General features: G+C 40.8%; 1 protein-coding gene across 1 annotated transcript; it reads left to right on the top strand.

Moving 5' to 3' along the window:
* The first annotated feature begins 13,610 nt into the window (after positions 1–13,610).
* LOC140007013 (uncharacterized) lies at positions 13,611–14,672 on the top strand. The gene has a single exon (XM_072049693.1). The coding sequence runs from the start codon at positions 13,611–13,613 to the stop codon at positions 14,670–14,672; it is 1,062 nt and encodes a 353-aa protein (XP_071905794.1).
* Positions 14,673–17,361: the final 2,689 nt, after the last annotated feature.

Genomic DNA, 17,361 nt, shown 5'->3' with positions numbered 1-17,361 from the left:
AGGGTGCTACTAGCAATGGTTGCACATCAGGACTTAGAACTTGAGCAGCTAGACGTGAAGACAGCTTTCCTACATGGAGAGTTAGATGAAGAGATTTATATGACTCAGCCAGATGGATTCCATGTTCCGGGAAAAGAAGATTATGTATGCAAGTTGAAGAAATCTTTGTATGGATTAAAGCAGTCCCCAAGGCAGTGGTATAAAAGATTTGACGGCTACATGATTGAGCTAGGCTACAACAGAAGTCAGTATGATTGTTGTGTATATCACAACAAACTTGAAGATGGTTCGATGATCTATTTGATTCTGTATGTAGATGATATGCTCATAGCTGCGAGGAACAAAGCTGATATACAGAAGTTGAAAAGTCTTCTCAGTGCAGAGTTTGAGATGAAAGACTTGGGTGCAGCACAGAAAATTCTGGGAATGGAGATTTTCAGGGATCGAAGTCAGAAGAAGCTTTTCTTATCACAAAAGAGCTATATTTAGAAGGTATTATCCAGATTTGGCATGTCTACAGCAAAGCCCTTGAATACTCCGAGTGCAGCGAATGCTCAGCTATCAGTTACGCTCGCACCACAATCAGAAGCTGAGATAGAGTATATGGCTAAGGTTCCCTATTCTAGTGCAGTGGGTAGTTTGATGTATGCCATGGTTTGCACTAGACCTGATCTGGCACATGCAGTCAGTGTTGTTAGCAGATTTATGGCTAATCCTGGGAAGGAGCACTGGCTGGCCGTGAAACGAATTTTTCGGTACTTGAGGGGTACATCTGATGTTGGTCTCATCTATGGAGGTGATACAGAGTGTTTGATTATAGGCTATTCAGATTCTGATTATGCTGGAGATGTTGATAGTTGGAGGTCGATGACTGGTTATGTTTTCACTCTTGGGCATTCTGTAGTTAGTTGGAAAGCAACTCTACAACCTACAGTGACTCTGTCCACTATTGAGGCAGAGTATATGGCACTGACGGAGGCTGCTAAAGAGGGAATTTGGTTAAAGGGGCTGGTTGGAGATCTTGGCCTACATCAGGATCAGGCTAATATATATTGTGATAGTCTCAGCGCAATATGTCTAGCCAAGGATCAAGTTCATCATGAGAGGACTAAACACATTGATGTCCGATATCACTTCTTGAGATCTGAGACAAGGATCAAGGTGAAGAAAGTTGGCACTGCTGACAATCCTGCTGATATGTTCACCAAGCCGGTCCCTCATAGCAAGTTCAAACATTGTTTGGATTTGCTAAATGTCCTAAGTTTCTGATGGCCCTTATGGGCATTCTGATGGTACTTAGAGATAATTCTCTGAGTACTTCTGGCACTTCATTAGTGCATCTGTTACATTCTTTCGGGGAAGATTCAAGTCAAGGTGGAGATTGTTGAAATGTCTTGAATTAGATCTTCAACCCCCGCTGAGCTGTACGGTTTCGGGTCTTGTTTTGGGCCTATTGTTGGGTCCAGTCTGTTTGGCTGTATATATATACACCTTATGTTAGTTTGTAAACTATTTTTCTGATTGCAACCCTAATAAAATCTGATTTCCCCCAAGTTGTTCTTGTCTGCTCTTGTTTGTTCTTCTGTTCCGCTGCAACTGATATAACAGACAGTGTATACACTGTTGTCAGTGTTTGATGAACAACAACTGTGCAAAATTTGAATTTCAAATTTAACTTTTACACATATATCATGAATCTAAGGGTGATAGTTGTAGACACCAAATTTTGAAATAATTTGTATGCTTCGTTTTAGTGATAATTCTTATCTGTTGATTTTTGTTAATTTCATGTTTTTGTTTTAGATGGTTTGCATTTTAGTTCATTATTGTTTGTTTAGCCCTTTTAGGTGTTGTTTTATTTTAGTTTTATTCACTTTTTAGTTTTTAGTTTTTTTTATTTTTAAGTTTTAGCGTAGAATTTCTAGAAAAAGGGAAAAAGAAGGAAAAATATTCAAAAATATGCTGAGTTGTTTTAATACAATGTTTTCTTAAAGGAAAAGGAAAAAAGAGAAAAAAAAGAAAAAAAAAAAAGATAGGAAAAAGAAAAAGGAAAAAACATGGTTTAGGGCATATTGGCTTATTTTTGACAAAAAGTGAAAAGTTTGAAAATTGAAGGAAAAGCTTTTTAGTGTAATAGAAATTATTACTTTTTGATACATTTTAACTATTTTCAAAGAAAAGAAAATTTTCAAAAAATATTAATTTAGGGGCAAGTTGGTTTTATTTCAGGTTACAAGCATTTTTTGATTGCATTTTATTTTTGTTTCTATTATTGTTATTATTATTTATATTTTATCAATTTTGTATAGTTAAAAAAAAAAAAAAAATGTGTCGCGGCATGCACGCTGCAATTTTTTGTAGCGTGCAAAGGACAGCCACGGTTGCCCTTTGGAAGGCTGGATGTGAAGGCAAGGGTAAGCCCTTCATCCTCACCATTCGGGAGAGGGTTTATGAATGAGTGAGTTCATATAAAAGGGAAGAGAGCAGCAGCCGCAGGAGAGGTTCTTTAGAGAGTTGACGGGCTAATAGAAAAAACTGGGGGAGTTTTTGGAGAGAAAAGGGGCGGCTGAGATTGGGAAGGAGAGAATAGAGAGTGGCATCTGAAAAGGAAAAAAAAAACGCAGGAGACTAAGAGGGAGTTAGGAGAATAATAACGAGGGAAAAATTCTGAGGAAGACACAAGAGAGGATCTGGGAGCAAGCAAAGCAAATCTGGAAAATTTTGAAGAAGGCTTCAAAGCTGAGAACGATAGGAAGGAGATCGCTCGTCAAGGCAGGAGCTTCTGCAGCAAAAATTCCCAACCGTATTTCTTGGAACCCTCATGCGTTTCTGGGTAGATTTCAAGGTCACTCAACCGTGCTAGCATTCTCAGGTAAAAATGGCTCTTATTTTGTGGGTTTAAACATTTTTTTTATGAGAAGATATGCCACGAAGGTGAATCTTTTGAATGATCTGTTGCTGTTTTTGAGTTTTTGCTGGTCTCATGACTTGGCCATGATTGTTTGGTAGCTAAGATAGAGCATAATAAGAGCCTATAGGATGGGTTTAGGGATTTTATAAGGTTGTATGATGAATGCATGAGCTCTGATTTTTCACGTGTTTGTATGAACAAAACCAGAAAAACTGCAAAAGCTTTCGGCTTTATGATTTTTGTCATGTTTGGGACTCTTAATGCTTCCCTGATTGCTGTTTTATGTTTTTTTTACGATGTTGGTGATGGGTTTTGGCAATGAAAGGCTCAGATATCATGGTTTTCCCTCTCCCCTTTGTTCCAAAGTCCAGCGTACGAATTAGATTCTGGTTTGGGTCTGGGTATTTGTTGCATGAGGTTGCTAAAATCTAGAGGCACCAGAAATTGCAGGTGCTTCATCAGTTGCATGTCTACATTTCTGCTTAGCTCCTTTAGCTAGTATTTGATTGAAGTTTGATTAACCATGTCGATTTCCAGCTTCCTAATGTATAAAGAGCTCGCTGCCTATTCTTTCTTTGTTGCTGTCCATTTGCTGCGATAATGTTGTTCCGTGCCTTTTGTTGCATTGTAAAACAAGTAGATCAGGTGGTGTTTTGTTGTCTTGCACGAATTACATTCAGTTTGGGCTGTCAAATGTGTAGAGTTTGTTTGAGTTCTCACACACAAACATATTTGGGCTGAAATAGAAAAAGCTGCTGCATTTGTTTCCTTTTCTCTGCCGTGTTTCCTTCTGCACTTCAGTTTCGTGTTCAATCTTGTGTTAAGGTGGGGAAATGGAAGTTTGGGTGTTGTGTATGCATGTTTGAAACTCTGAAACACTCGAGCTATGGCCAAGCACTTGCTGGAAAAATGCATTTCAACTTGCCAAATCAGTTTCATATGCTTCCAGATTTTTCAATTTGCTGAACGTATTTCATTTTTTTTTGTTGCATTGGATCTTGCTAAGTTTTTTGTTTGATTGGATGATGGCTTGCTGCTTAGTTTAAAGCCTTGTGTGTGGACTTGACTATGTTTGAAAGCTGGCTTGACAAGGTGCCAAATTGCAGAAAGTCTTCATCCGAAAATTACAGAAGCAAAGAAAGCTTCGGTTTGCCGAAAGCTTCATATGCTTGTTGAAACCTTGTTGCAGCTTGATTTTGCATCATTTCTTGCTGTGTTTTACTGGTTTGAATATCCAAGTTGTGTGCTGTGCTGTTTAATTCAAAGCTTGGTCGTTGGTTTGAGAGAGTTAGATCAAAGCTTGAGTTAGTTTTTCTGAAATTTATGGTTAAAGGTGAAAGCGCAGCCAGCATTCTAGTTGCAGCAGGTTAAAATGCAGAAATCTTCTTCGTATGCATGCTTTGCATGAAGAAATAACTTCCAAAAATTGCACTCCAACCCCTTGGCTTCTATCTAATGCTTCCATGGCCCAATTAATTGGAAAACTTAATTAATTTTGTCCTCCTAACATGCCATTTTCTCTTTAATACCTCTTGATTTGTTTTGGGTAGATACTTAAGGAGTTGTAGAATGAATTTGAAGGGGCTAATAACTTTTTTTTTCTAGATTTGTAGGCAATTTGATTTTTCTTGGATTCTTTGGCATTTTGTTGCTTAGATACTAGCAAATTGTTCCTCATTTACCTTTTGTGAATTTTCTCGTTTGATTTGGTATGTTTCACCTTCGAATCTTAATTTTATTTTATATTTTTTTTGAGACCCTTAGTGTTTATAATAATAATAAATTGGCCCGTTAAACCTCTTTAATTTTTTCAATTGGGTCTTTGCTTGTCTTAATTGGTTAAGTACGAGTAGTTTACTTTCCTTGGAATGCTTCGAGTGATTCAATTTGGCGTTTATTCCCATTTTCTCTGATTTAGTTGATAATTTAAATGGTACCTTGACCTTTTTATTATTTTGGAGGGTAAATTAGTAATTTCACTACGTTAGGGCGTCGATTCAAGGGAGGTACACTCTATCCCTTATATTTGCACTTCATTTGACCCTACGTGCTCCTACGTGTTATGTGAATATGCATGTCTATTTCGCTTTCCTTACCTTTCCTTAATTCCTTGCATTTAATTTATTTAATTTTACTTTTATTTAAGTTATTCATTATGGGGTATGTGTACACCTCTTGGCTTGTAATGGATAGGGTTTGGCGAGCAATTTGGTCCATTTTCCCCTTCCCTTTTTGTTTTAGTTAGCAAATGTAATAGATTCATTAGTTTGGTTGCATGCCTATGTGTTATGTGTTAAGTGCTTTATTAGGCTCTTGCATCTAGTCGAGCATGCTAAGTGTTATGTGCTACGTGTTTATAAGTGATTCGCATGTCTACTCGCTTTTTTATAGTCATGAATGAATGTGATGGATGAATGGACGTCACCACACTAGTCCAATACTAGTTGTGGCCCCCTTTCCCGTCACCACACTAGTCCAACGCTAGTTGTGGTTCATTGTCCCGTTTCAACTAGTCCAATGCTAGTAGGAATTCATAGAAAGGGCTTGTCCAACGCTAGACCCAATAGGCCGTCCCTTTCGATAGTGCATATTTGCATGTTCACTACATGTCATGCATTTTTCTTAGTTTTATCATTTGGCATGCTCCTCGAACCCCTTTTCCCCTCATGCTAGTTATAGGGTACATTTGCTTGAGAGTCCCCTTTCGATAAGGGAAACGAGCGAGTTTGGCTGCGAAATAGCCTTAGCACGCTAGTTTTTCCTTCTAATCCAAGGAAAAATCAAAGTCGTAAAGTTAGGAGTCCTTCCCGTGCCCGACTTGATGCATTCCCTTAGGGTCATACACTTGCATTCCTTTTATATCACCTCTTCACCTTTTAACCACATTTTCTCACTTTTCTCAATCCACACTTCCTCAACACCTTTTTATCGCTTATTTATTTCTTACCTCACAAATGGCACTCAAAATTGCGCTTATATATCTACTATTCTATTTTTCATCCATTTGCACACGAACACATTTCTTTTTCTCACACTTACACACTTACACTTAAGTCCTCATTTGCATTTACCACAACTTCTATGAGAGCTTTCCCTATTGGCCACCACAATTCATGTGGTTGAGACCAAAAAGCCTCATAAGAAACATTTAGATTTAGGATCGCATTTTTCTTTCCTTCTTGCATTCATATAGTTATATACAACATGCGATACATACTTTGGGTAGAAAAACTAGGAAAAGAAGGGTTAAGTCACGCAACTAGCCTTTGCTAGGGTAAGGGAGTGCCTTAGGCTTTGCCTTCGCCTTCTCCCTTATCAAATGTGACCCCCGATACCTCGCTTTGGTTACGTAGACCTAAAAGTTTTAAAAAGGGTTTGTCTATTTCGCTTTTCCAAAAAATCACTTTTGGGTGACTTGGTACACCCTAACTCTATACCAAGTGGCGACTCCATTTTCTTTAAAAAACCCTTTTTGAACTTCGTTTGGCCAAAATCGTCGCATTCTCAAGTCCCATGGCCTTTTACTTTTCATTTTCACACGTTCACATGTATATCATACACACTACTCACTCTCACACACACCACACACCACATCATCAAAAAGTGGGGCGCGACAGTTGGCGACTCCACTGGGGATTTTCTAAGTGGGTCCAAGCATTTGATTTGGCCATTCTTTTCCCTTTTCTACCCTTTTTATGCATAGCATTGGATATTAGGGTTGCATTTTCTACTTTAGGACTTTTTTGCCTCGCGCGCATATCAAACTATTCCCTCACTCACGTATGTATGATTGGTTGTTTGGATGTATATTCTACTTGTTTTATCTCGCGCTTTGCATTGCATTTGGGTGGGGGGATATACCCTAGAGCCTCGCGTTGGTTCTTGATCCCTCCCCTCCAAACGAGCACTAGCATACGTGCATACGCTTTAATTTTTTACCGCTCATTTATTTTTCTTTTAGTGGCCTGTCACGCCACTCCACCCTACTAGGATTTTAGGCGACTCACTTGGACTTGTGATCGCGACACGATGTGTGCGTAGCATGATCCGAGGAGTCACTCGATCTTCCATTTTAAGCTTTGGGTTCATAACCTTTAGCTTTTAATTGAAGATTGAGGATTTTTGATAGATTCACTCATGACATGTAGCCGTGACACGATGTGTGCGTAGCAATGTCTGGGGAATCGCTCGAGCCACCGACAAGGAACCTTGGAATTGATGACCCTCGGTTTCCAAGTCTGAAGGCTCGGGGACCTAAAACCTATCGAGTCTAGATGCATTAGTGAGCCAACCCCATGCATCCATAATAGTTTTACCTAGGGTAGCGTCTGCCTTACCCTATTATGAATACTATTCACGAGGGGAGGGGTCCAACCCCTTTCTCCTTTTTATTGCTTTATTTCTTTGTGTTGATTTCGTTGCTACAAGGTGTTATGTGTATTTATGTGATTGAACTAACCTTTCTTGGTTTTGTCTCCATTGCATTCATTAGCCCTAGAAAATAAGAGTCCTGGCATGGCACTCTCTAAGAACCTACCCCATTTGATGTGACACGTTTAAATTCAATGCTTCACATATGTAGCATGAATACATTTCATTTTAGGCTTACCCTGGCAAATAAATGGTCCCTTAGGTCATGCTTCATTTCAAATTACATGTTTTACTGCTTTAATAAACGGGCATCACGCATAAACCCTAGAAAGGGAATGCCATTTAGGGGATCCTGTGTTAGGAATAGGCCACCTTGTGTCTCGGATATTTAATCCAGTGAGACTTGCACGTTTACATTTTGTACCATCCAAAGGGGCAGTGCACAAGGTAAGGTAGGATCCGATCATTTTCATAGAGTGATCTTTGGAATATGAGCATCTAATAATCACTTTTTGGCCATTTTATCAAAAATTGGTAAAAATCCCTTGCGTGAAGGGCATTAATTTGAAGAAATTCACAAATGATTCCTCCTATTGAAACGATAAATAAATTGAGGCAAAATTTTGATTTTTAGAAGGTCATAGACTAATGCACCTCAATAATTTTGAAATAACCAATGGCTGGACAATTCAACCAATCCATTTTGCCAATTCATTCAATTCATTTGACCTGTTTCCCTTTATAGGGTAAACCGGTCGATTTTTAATAAATTGTCAATTTCATTTGACCAATTAGGGTTTCAATGTCGAATTTCAAAATGGAAAACCTAGTCGATTTTGAGAAAAACATCCATTGCATCCAGCCATTTGATCAGTTGGAGTTTTGACCTGCGCTTCACTAAGAAAATTTGTTAACAAGTTCCAATCTCTTTGATAGGAAGTTCGTCAAAGTCAAAACCCGTGCATTTTTTTTGCAAATTCTTGTATCGATCAAAAGTGATCAATCTATTTGGTCGTTGACCTCATTTTGACAAAGTGTCTCTCGTCAATCCAATTGACCAAATTTTTCAAAATTATTTTTCACTCAATGAGTTGATCAGATCCATCAGGTATGGTATAGTGCCTACCTCAGAGGATTGCATTTTCATGCTAGGCCTACCCTTGGCACAAAAGGGCTCCCCCGCAGGACATGCATCCGAATTTTTTGGATATTTACTAACTCTTGTCTTTTTCTTTTCCTTTTCTTTATTTTCTTGGAATAACTAAGCGAGGGTTAAATCTAAAGGCAATTTTTCAAAAATTCTCAGGTAATATTTAAACATAGCTTCTCGTCGAAACCCCATCATAACGCGATCCCGTAGTCAAGCCTAGAGGAGTCGTGTAAACATGAGTTCGCAACCGAAACTGTCGGATAAGTCTGCTACTACAGCCCAACCTGAGACTGCAAGTTTGGGGGTCCAACTGACCGAGATGCTTACGAAGTTTGGTGAGATGGCATCTGAAATGGCCGTCCAAAAGAAATTAATCGATGAGCTTATCAGTAGCGGAGTTCAACCCGAGCCTGTACTCGTCAGTCAATCGGGGCCAGAATCATTGGTCATGCCCACGACCCAAACTACTTTTACTCCATCCTTCATCATTCCACCCGAAGGAACTTTCACCTATCCCACCATAAATTTGCCATACACTTACCCTCCTAACCCTTCGTTCTTTCCTACTCACATGCAAGGTCCCCAACCGCAAATCACTTCAAACATACCACCTGAGCTACATACCTTTTATCACGCTGCTGCTGAGCCTTTCTTGCCAGACCATACCATTCAAAACAAGCCAGCAATGGGAGAATCTTCTGCTCCCATTGATATGAAGTTTCTCAAGCGCCTTGACCGTTTTGATGAATTTATGAGGAAAAGTCAGGGTTTAAACAAGCAAGGAGTGCTGGACTATGATGAACTGTGTCTCTTTCCAAATGTTCAATTGCCTGAGGGGTTCAAAACTCCGAAGTTTAACAAATACGATGGCACGGGCAATCCCAAGACACACCTCCGATTGTTCGCCAATAAGTTGGGTAGGCCGGTAGATGATGAAAATCTACCTTTAAGGCTATTCCCAGAAAGTCTGGAAGGCGACGCACTTGATTGGTATTCAACTTTGAAGTCTGAGGAGATAAAAACTTGGCTGGACCTGTCCAATGCTTTTGTAAGGCAATACGAGTACAATTGTGAGCTGGCTCCGACACGAACTATGTTGGAGGGGACAAAGAGGAAGCCATCCGAGGATCACAAGACTTATGCCAAGAGGTGGAGGAAAATAGCTGCAAAAGTCGAGCCACCAATGACGGAGGACGAAATCATACGTACTTTCATTAAAGCACATGATCCGCCGTATTTTGAAGAAATATTTCGCATGACTGGATGCTCGTTCGCCGCCATTGTCAATAAGTTTGAGGAGTATGATGACTTCGTGAAAGCTGGGAAGATTGTTAATGTCTCTGCCCTCAAATCCCAGTTGGATGCCTTGCAAGGACAGGGGAATAGTGGGAAGAACCCGCAACTTAAAAAGAAAGAGGGGGAAGCTGCCTCCATATGGGATCAAAACCCTATTCCAAGGCCTAGACCTCGACAATACCCTACATACTCAAACCCTTACCCTTATTATTCCAACCCTCATCCTGTTTATCACGCCAATATCAGTCACCCTCGACCTCGCCCAAGCTATCCTAATCCACCTTTAGCCCCTTTGCAAATTTCTCAACCAAATCCTCACCAAAATCGTCATCGGCCTCCATTCAATCCAGGAATGCCTCCACCAACCGTTTACAACTACCCTCAGCCCCCTAAAGCCAACAACCCGGGACGTAACCGCACATTCACCAATCTCGACAGGCCTTTGGATCAATTATATGACCAATTGAAGGCTGCTGGGAAAATAGGTATCATTCCCCCTCCAACCTATCCGTATGGCATACCCGTAGGGTATAACCCACAAGCTGTCTGTGCTTATCATTCAGGGGCACCTGGCCATCCGATTGCTGAGTGTAAAGCACTCAAGCATAAAATTCAAGACATGATTGAAGCTGGAGAGATTGTAATTAGAAGAAAAGAGGCACAAGCGCCAAATGTGGATAAGAACCCCCTGCCAGAGTACGATAACACCATTGGATTTATTATGGACAATATGGAATTTAAGGAGCCTGTTAGAAACTCGTCAAGTGAGGCTGAGGTGTTTGGAAATGATGCAGAATTTCCCGACATTCCTGAAGGTGATAGGGTATATTTTGTTAGTAATTTTATTAGTAATTTCCCCTTCTATCCCTGACAAATATTGCGTTAGTTGCTGATATTTACTCATATTTGGTATTTGGAATCAATTTCAGGAGTGAAGCAGAAATATTACCAAATGGAGGGACTTTCTAGAGCATATTACTAAGGGTCAATTCGGCAGGGCCGAGCATTGGCAATTCATCTTCTTAATTTCGGTGGGGGCCCATGGAATAAAGATCACTAGTCATTTGGCCAACAGCAGACAACGTACAAAGCCTAAGTACTAAGAAGAAATTCGGCAGACTTGTGCCAATTGAAGGGGACCACTGGAGAGAAGACATGGAGTTGGCCTGGCCCACGGAAATTGAAGCCTTAGTCATCCTTTTGGCTTGAGAAAGAAAAAGGACGTAAAGAGGCTGCTGCTTGGAATCTCTTTTGGGTTTTTCCTAATTGTGGTGGGACCGCAGAGGAGATGGTTTGAGTCAACTCCCTTTTGTTTCTTTAAAAGGAAAAGAACGTACAGAAGCAAGGGACCACCTTTTAGTTTTAGCTTTTAGTTCAGTTTTAGTTCTTCTTTCTCCTGACTGGCCTCTGACACACGCCAGGTGTTCGACAATATTCCCCAACGGGAAAAACACTTTTATTCCTTGCTTCTTAATAGAAAACGCAATGCCTTTGCAATTTATTAATTCGTGTGGTGATTTAATTATGCGGCGTGGCTAAGTCTTCCGTCTAGTCAGGGGTCAACTCGACGGCGCAGTCCCGGAAATCTGTGAGATCTAATTAGTTTTCACGTGTTCCTTTATCTATTAATATTTGCATGTTGCCTGATTTAACTTTCATGGGATTATTTTATTAATTGGATGTCAAGGGCCCGATGTTCAATGTGATATATTAAACTCGTGCCAATTTAGTCAATTAAATCCGTAATTGTTTGATTGATTAATATTAGTGGCAACTGGTGTGTTTACACATTAGGGGAGCATGCAATCTAATTTAAATAACCCTCGTAGCGTGTTATTGATTAGGACTAGGTTTTTCTGGTTATTAATGCAATTGGAAAATTAATTCCTACGGTCGTACCTAGGAGTACTTTTCTGGTTAGGGGTGACTAATGGTCGTACCTTGGTCACCTATAAATTAAGGAAAAATTGGTCATTAGAGTTCCTTGATGGCTATAACTAGTCTATTAATAAATTAAGTGAACCTCTCTTGCATCAATAATCGGATAAATGGACTGTGCCTGAGTAGTTGCTTCCTTGGCTAGAATTTATTTATTCCTGATTAAGTTCCTGCTATATTTGTGCTAGTTATTTATTCATTTTTAGTTAAATTGTTTAATTGTTTTTAGTTTTATTCCTGTGAAATCCCCCCTTATCAATTGGACTTTAAAAGAGACAGATATCTCCAGTCCCTGAGGAGACGACCCTACTTGCCATTGTCTACTATTTAGTAATTTTTGTCAACTAATTAATTCTGGTATATCAGGTTAAGCAAACTCTTCGGGAACAGGGTGAATCAAGTAACCCATTGCACACCTAGAGTCCCTGCTCCAGTACCTAGGATTAATTACTGACTACTTTTAGTGGTAACTAGGTTCTATTTTTATTATTATTATTGCACAGGTTTGACGACCTGTCAATTTTTGGCGCCGTTGCCGGGGACTGGCGTTATTATTTGCTTCTTTATTAAGTTCATTTTTGCACTAATTTTCTGGTATTTTTCTAGTGTATGCCTAGGTCTTCTCGTACAGGTGAATTGATTTTTGACCCTGAAGTAGAGAAGACCGTGCGTAGAACGAGAAAGGAAACCAGACAGCTCAGAGAGGAGCACTCCAGTGCTGCATCTCAGAGATCTGAGCCCGAAGTTGAACCATCAGATTCGGTTGGTGACACTTCAAGTGATTCGTACCAAGAGAACGTCGCCATGGCCAACACACAAACATTAAGGGAGTTGGCTGCTCCAAACTTGACCCAACAACCTCTTTGCATAACTTTTCCTCGCCTTAGTGAGAATGCAGCTTTTGAATTAAAACCTGGTTTAATACATTTGTTGCCTGTTTTTCATGGTCTGCCAGGAGAGGAATCCCACAAACACATGCAGGAATTTGATGTAGTGTGTTCGAGTATGAAGCCCTCGGGAGTAACTGATGAACAAATTAAATTAAGGGCCTTCCCTTTTTCTCTCAAGGATTCGGCAAAGGACTGGTTATACTGTCTACCTGCAGGCATTATCACCACGTGGCCAGAGATGCAGAAAAAATTTTTTGAAAAATATTTCCCTGCATCTAGAGCTGCTAGTTTGCGAAAGGAAATATGTGGCATCAAGCAATTTCAGGGGGAATCCTTGTATGAATATTGGGAGAGGTTCACCAGGCTGCGTACCCGATGCCCTCATCACCAAATAAGTGATCAACTGCTGATTCAGTACTTCTATGAGGGGCTACTGATGAACGATAGAAATATCATTGATGCAGCAAGTGGTGGTGCACTGGTGAATAAGACTACCCAGGAGGCATGGGACTTAATCGAGCGAATGGCAGAGAATTGCCAGCAGTTTGGTACGAGAGCAGATGTTCCTACGAGAAAGGTCAACGAGGTAAGTTCATCTTCCATTCAACAGCAGTTATCTGAATTAACCTCATTTGTTCGACAGATAGCTGTAGGAAATGCACAGCAGGCCAAAGTGTGTGGGATTTGTACGAATATTGGTCATACAGCTGACGCATGCCCACAGTTACAAGAGGAGGGAATTGAGCAAGCAAACATGGCTGGCAACATGCCCATGCCACGTAGACAGTATGACCCCTATTCCAACTCATACAATCCGGGTTGGAGGGATCATCCAAATCTGAGCTATGGGGGAAATAAGCAACAAAATTTCATCCCCAATAGACAGCAGGGCTTCCAGCAACAATATCAAACAAGGAATCAACCATCCTCTGCCTCAGGTATGTCCCTAGAAGACATGGTTAAAACCATAGCCTCTAATACTATGAAATTTCAACAGGACACTGAGGCCAGCAATCAAGAGATGAAAGCACGTATGCAAAACTTGGAAAATCAGATGAGTCAATTAGCCTCAATTGTCAACCGACTAGACTCCCAGGGAAAGGGAAAACTTCCATCCCAACCTGAGGTGAATCCCAAGAATGTAAGTGCAATGACCCTCAGGAGTGGGAAAGAGGTTGAAGGACCAGCGCCAGTAGCTCCGAAGGACAAGAATGAGGACCGCATTGAGAAGGAGCTCGGGCAAGAAGGAACGCCCGGCACAGATAAAGAGGTAATACGTAACCCAGTGGTTCCAGTAAAGCCTAACCCACCACCTTTTCCTAGCAGGTTGGAAAGGCCTAAAAAGCAAGACAAGGAAAAGGAAATTTTGGAGATGTTTAGGAAGGTGGAGATAAATATCCCCTTACTTGACGCAATTAAGCAAGTACCCCGGTATGCCAAATTTTTGAAGGACCTATGCATCAATAGGAAGAAACTGAGGGGAGATGAAAGGATAATTGTGGGGGAGAACGTATCTGCAGTGCTTCAAAGAAAACTTCCACCCAAGTGCGGAGACCCAGGTATGTTCACTATCCCTTGTAAAATAGGGAACACTAGCATTAGGAATGCCATGTTAGATTTAGGAGCCTCTATAAATGTGATGCCCAAGGCTATTTATGCTTCTCTAAATTTGGGTCCCTTAAAGGAAACTGGCATTATAATTCAATTGGCTGATAGGACTAATGCTTATCCCGATGGGGTGATAGAAGATATGTTAGTGCAAGTGAACAATTTAGTGTTCCCTGCTGATTTTTATATTCTTGATATGGGTGACGAACGTTCTCCAAATCCATCACCAATTTTGTTGGGGAGGCCCTTCTTGAGCACAGCTCGTACAAAAATTGATGTTAGTGAGGGCACCCTAACGATGGAATTTGATGGAGAAATAGTTCATTTCAGTATATTTGAGGCCATGAAATATCCATGTCATTCTAATGCTATTTTTGCTGTGAGTGTAATTGACCCTTTGGTGCAAGAAGTATTTGAGATTAATGGCAGGGATGAATTGGAGGTAGCAATCACTAAACATTTGGATCTGGAAGCAGCCTACGAAATGGAGTTAGACATCAGTTTGTAAAGAATGATTGGAGCCTTGCATTCACTGGGCCAAAGTCCTCTAAGGTATGATGTTGCTCCTATATTTGTGCCTGAACCGCACCTAAAGTTATTACCTTCTATCGTGCAGGCACCTGAAGTGGAGTTGAAACCCCTGCCCAAGCATTTAAAGTATGCCTATCTGGGTGAAAAAGAGACGTTACCAGTGATAATCTCATCCAAATTATCACCCACGGAGGAGGATAAGCTGCTACGGGTTTTAAGGGAGCATAAGGAAGCTATAGGGTGGACAATTGCAGACATCAAGGGTATAAGCCCGTCCGTATGTATGCATCGAATTCGCCTGGAAGAGGATGCTAGACCGATAAGACAACCACAAAGAAGATTGAACCCCAACATGATGGAAGTGGTCAAGAAAGAGGTAATCAAGCTTCTGGACGTAGGAATTGTTTTTTCTATCTCAGATAGCCCATGGGTGAGCCCGGTACAAGTGGTGCCGAAGAAAGCAGGGGTAACTGCGGAGGAAAATCATGAAGGGGACCTTGTTCCAATTCGAAAGCCTACGGGTTGGCGCCAGTGCATCGATTACCGTAAATTGAACGCAGTGACCAAGAAGGATCATTTTCCCCTTCCATTCATTGATCAAATGGTTGAAAGGTTAGCTTGTCGTGCCTATTATTGTTTTTTAGATGGTTTCTCTGGTTATTTTCAGATAGCAATTGCGCCAGAGGATCAAGAGAAAACAACTTTCACTTGCCCCTTTGGCACTTTTGCCTATCGAAGGATGCCCTTTGGATTGTGCAATGCCCCCGCAACATTCCAGAGGTGCATGATTAGCATTTTTTCTGAGTATGTGGAGAGAATAATTGAGGTATTCATGGATGACTTCAGTGTCTATGGTGATAGCTTTGACGATTGCTTAGATAACTTGACGTTGATTTTAAAAAGATGCATTGAGACTAACCTAGTGCTCAATTGGGAAAAATGTCACTTTATGGTTGAGCACGGGATAGTTCTAGGACATGTAGTGTCATCTAGAGGAATTGAAGTTGATAAAGCTAAAATAGATGTAATATCTGCTTTGCCTTACCCCGTAACTGTACGGCAAGTTCGTTCCTTTCTAGGACATGCAGGTTTCTATCGCAGATTTATCAAGGACTTCTCAAAGATTGGGGCACCACTTTTCAGGCTTTTACAAAAGGATGTTATTTTTGAATTCAACGAGGAGTGCAAGGAAGCGTTCGAGAAGTTGAAGAAATTACTCACTTCTCCACCTGTCATCCAACCACCTGACTGGAATCTCCCGTTTGAAATTATGTGTGATGCCAGTGACTACTCTGTGGGAGCAGTCTTGGGACAAAGGGTGGAGAAAGCGGCACACGCAATATATTATGCCTCCAGAGCTTTAAATGGCGCCCAACTCAATTACTCTACCACGGAGAAAGAACTCTTAGCTGTTATTTTTGCTTTAGAAAAATTCAGACCTTATTTGCTAGGTGCTAAAGTAATTGTGTATTCTGACCATGCAGCTCTGAGGTACCTACTGACCAAGAAGGACGCTAAACCCCGCTTGATAAGATGGATATTGCTCCTGCAGGAATTTGACTTGGAAATCAGAGATAAAAAAGGAGCAGAGAATCTAGTAGCTGACCACCTCAGTCGAATACTGGTAGCGGAGGAAGAATTACCATTAAGGGAGTCTTTTCCTGAAGAGCATTTACTTTCTATTAATTCATCCCCTCCTTGGTTTGCAGATATTGTGAATTATTTGGTTACTGACAAATTGCCCGCAGGTTGGCCCAAGGCAAAAAGGGACAAACTAAAAAGTGATGCAAAGTACTATGTCTGGGATGATCCCTATCTGTGGAAACAAGGTGCTGACCAAATAATGAGACGATGTGTAAGTGAAGGTGAATTCCAATCTATATTGACTTTCTGTCACTCTTTTGCATGTGGGGGTCATTTTGGACCTAAACGGACTGCTAGAAAAGTGTTGGAAAGTGGTTTTTTTTGGCCTACCTTATTTAAGGATGCTTACTTGTTTTGTAAGACATGTGATAAATGTCAGAGGGTAGGCAATTTATCCCGAAGGGATCAACTGCCACAGGTGCCCATGCTTTTCATTGAAATTTTTGATACTTGGGGTATATATTTCATGGGTCCCTTTCCAAATTCTTGTGGATTTTTATACATTTTACTAGCAGTAGATTATGTCTCGAAGTGGGTGGAAGCAAAAGCCACCCGCACTAATGATTCTAAGGTTGTTGCAGACGTCATAAAATCTAACATTTTCGTGCGATTTGGAATGCCACGGGCAGTTGTGAGTGATAGGGGGACACATTTTTGCAACAAGACAATTGCTGCTTTGTTCAGGAAATATGGGGTACTTCATAAGGTTTCTACTTCCTACCATCCACAGACCAATGGCCAGGCTGAAGTCTCGAATAGGGAAGTAAAGTCTATTTTGGAAAAAATGGTCCGCCCTGATAGGAAGGACTGGAGTTCAAGGTTGGAAGATGCGTTGTGGGCATACAGGACCGCTTACAAGACACCTATAGGGATGTCTCCCTATAGGTTGGTATTTGGTAAGCCTTGCCATCTTCCAGTGGAATTCGAGCATAAAGCATTTTGGGCGGTTAAGCAATGCAATATGGACATCGAAGAGGGCGGAATTCGAAGGAAGCTACAGTTACAAGAATTGGAGGAGATTC

Source organism: Coffea arabica, chromosome 5e (assembly GCF_036785885.1).
Source record: "Coffea arabica cultivar ET-39 chromosome 5e, Coffea Arabica ET-39 HiFi, whole genome shotgun sequence".
Lineage (NCBI taxonomy): Eukaryota > Viridiplantae > Streptophyta > Magnoliopsida > Gentianales > Rubiaceae > Coffea > Coffea arabica.
This window is presented reverse-complemented; position numbering and strand designations above follow the sequence as displayed.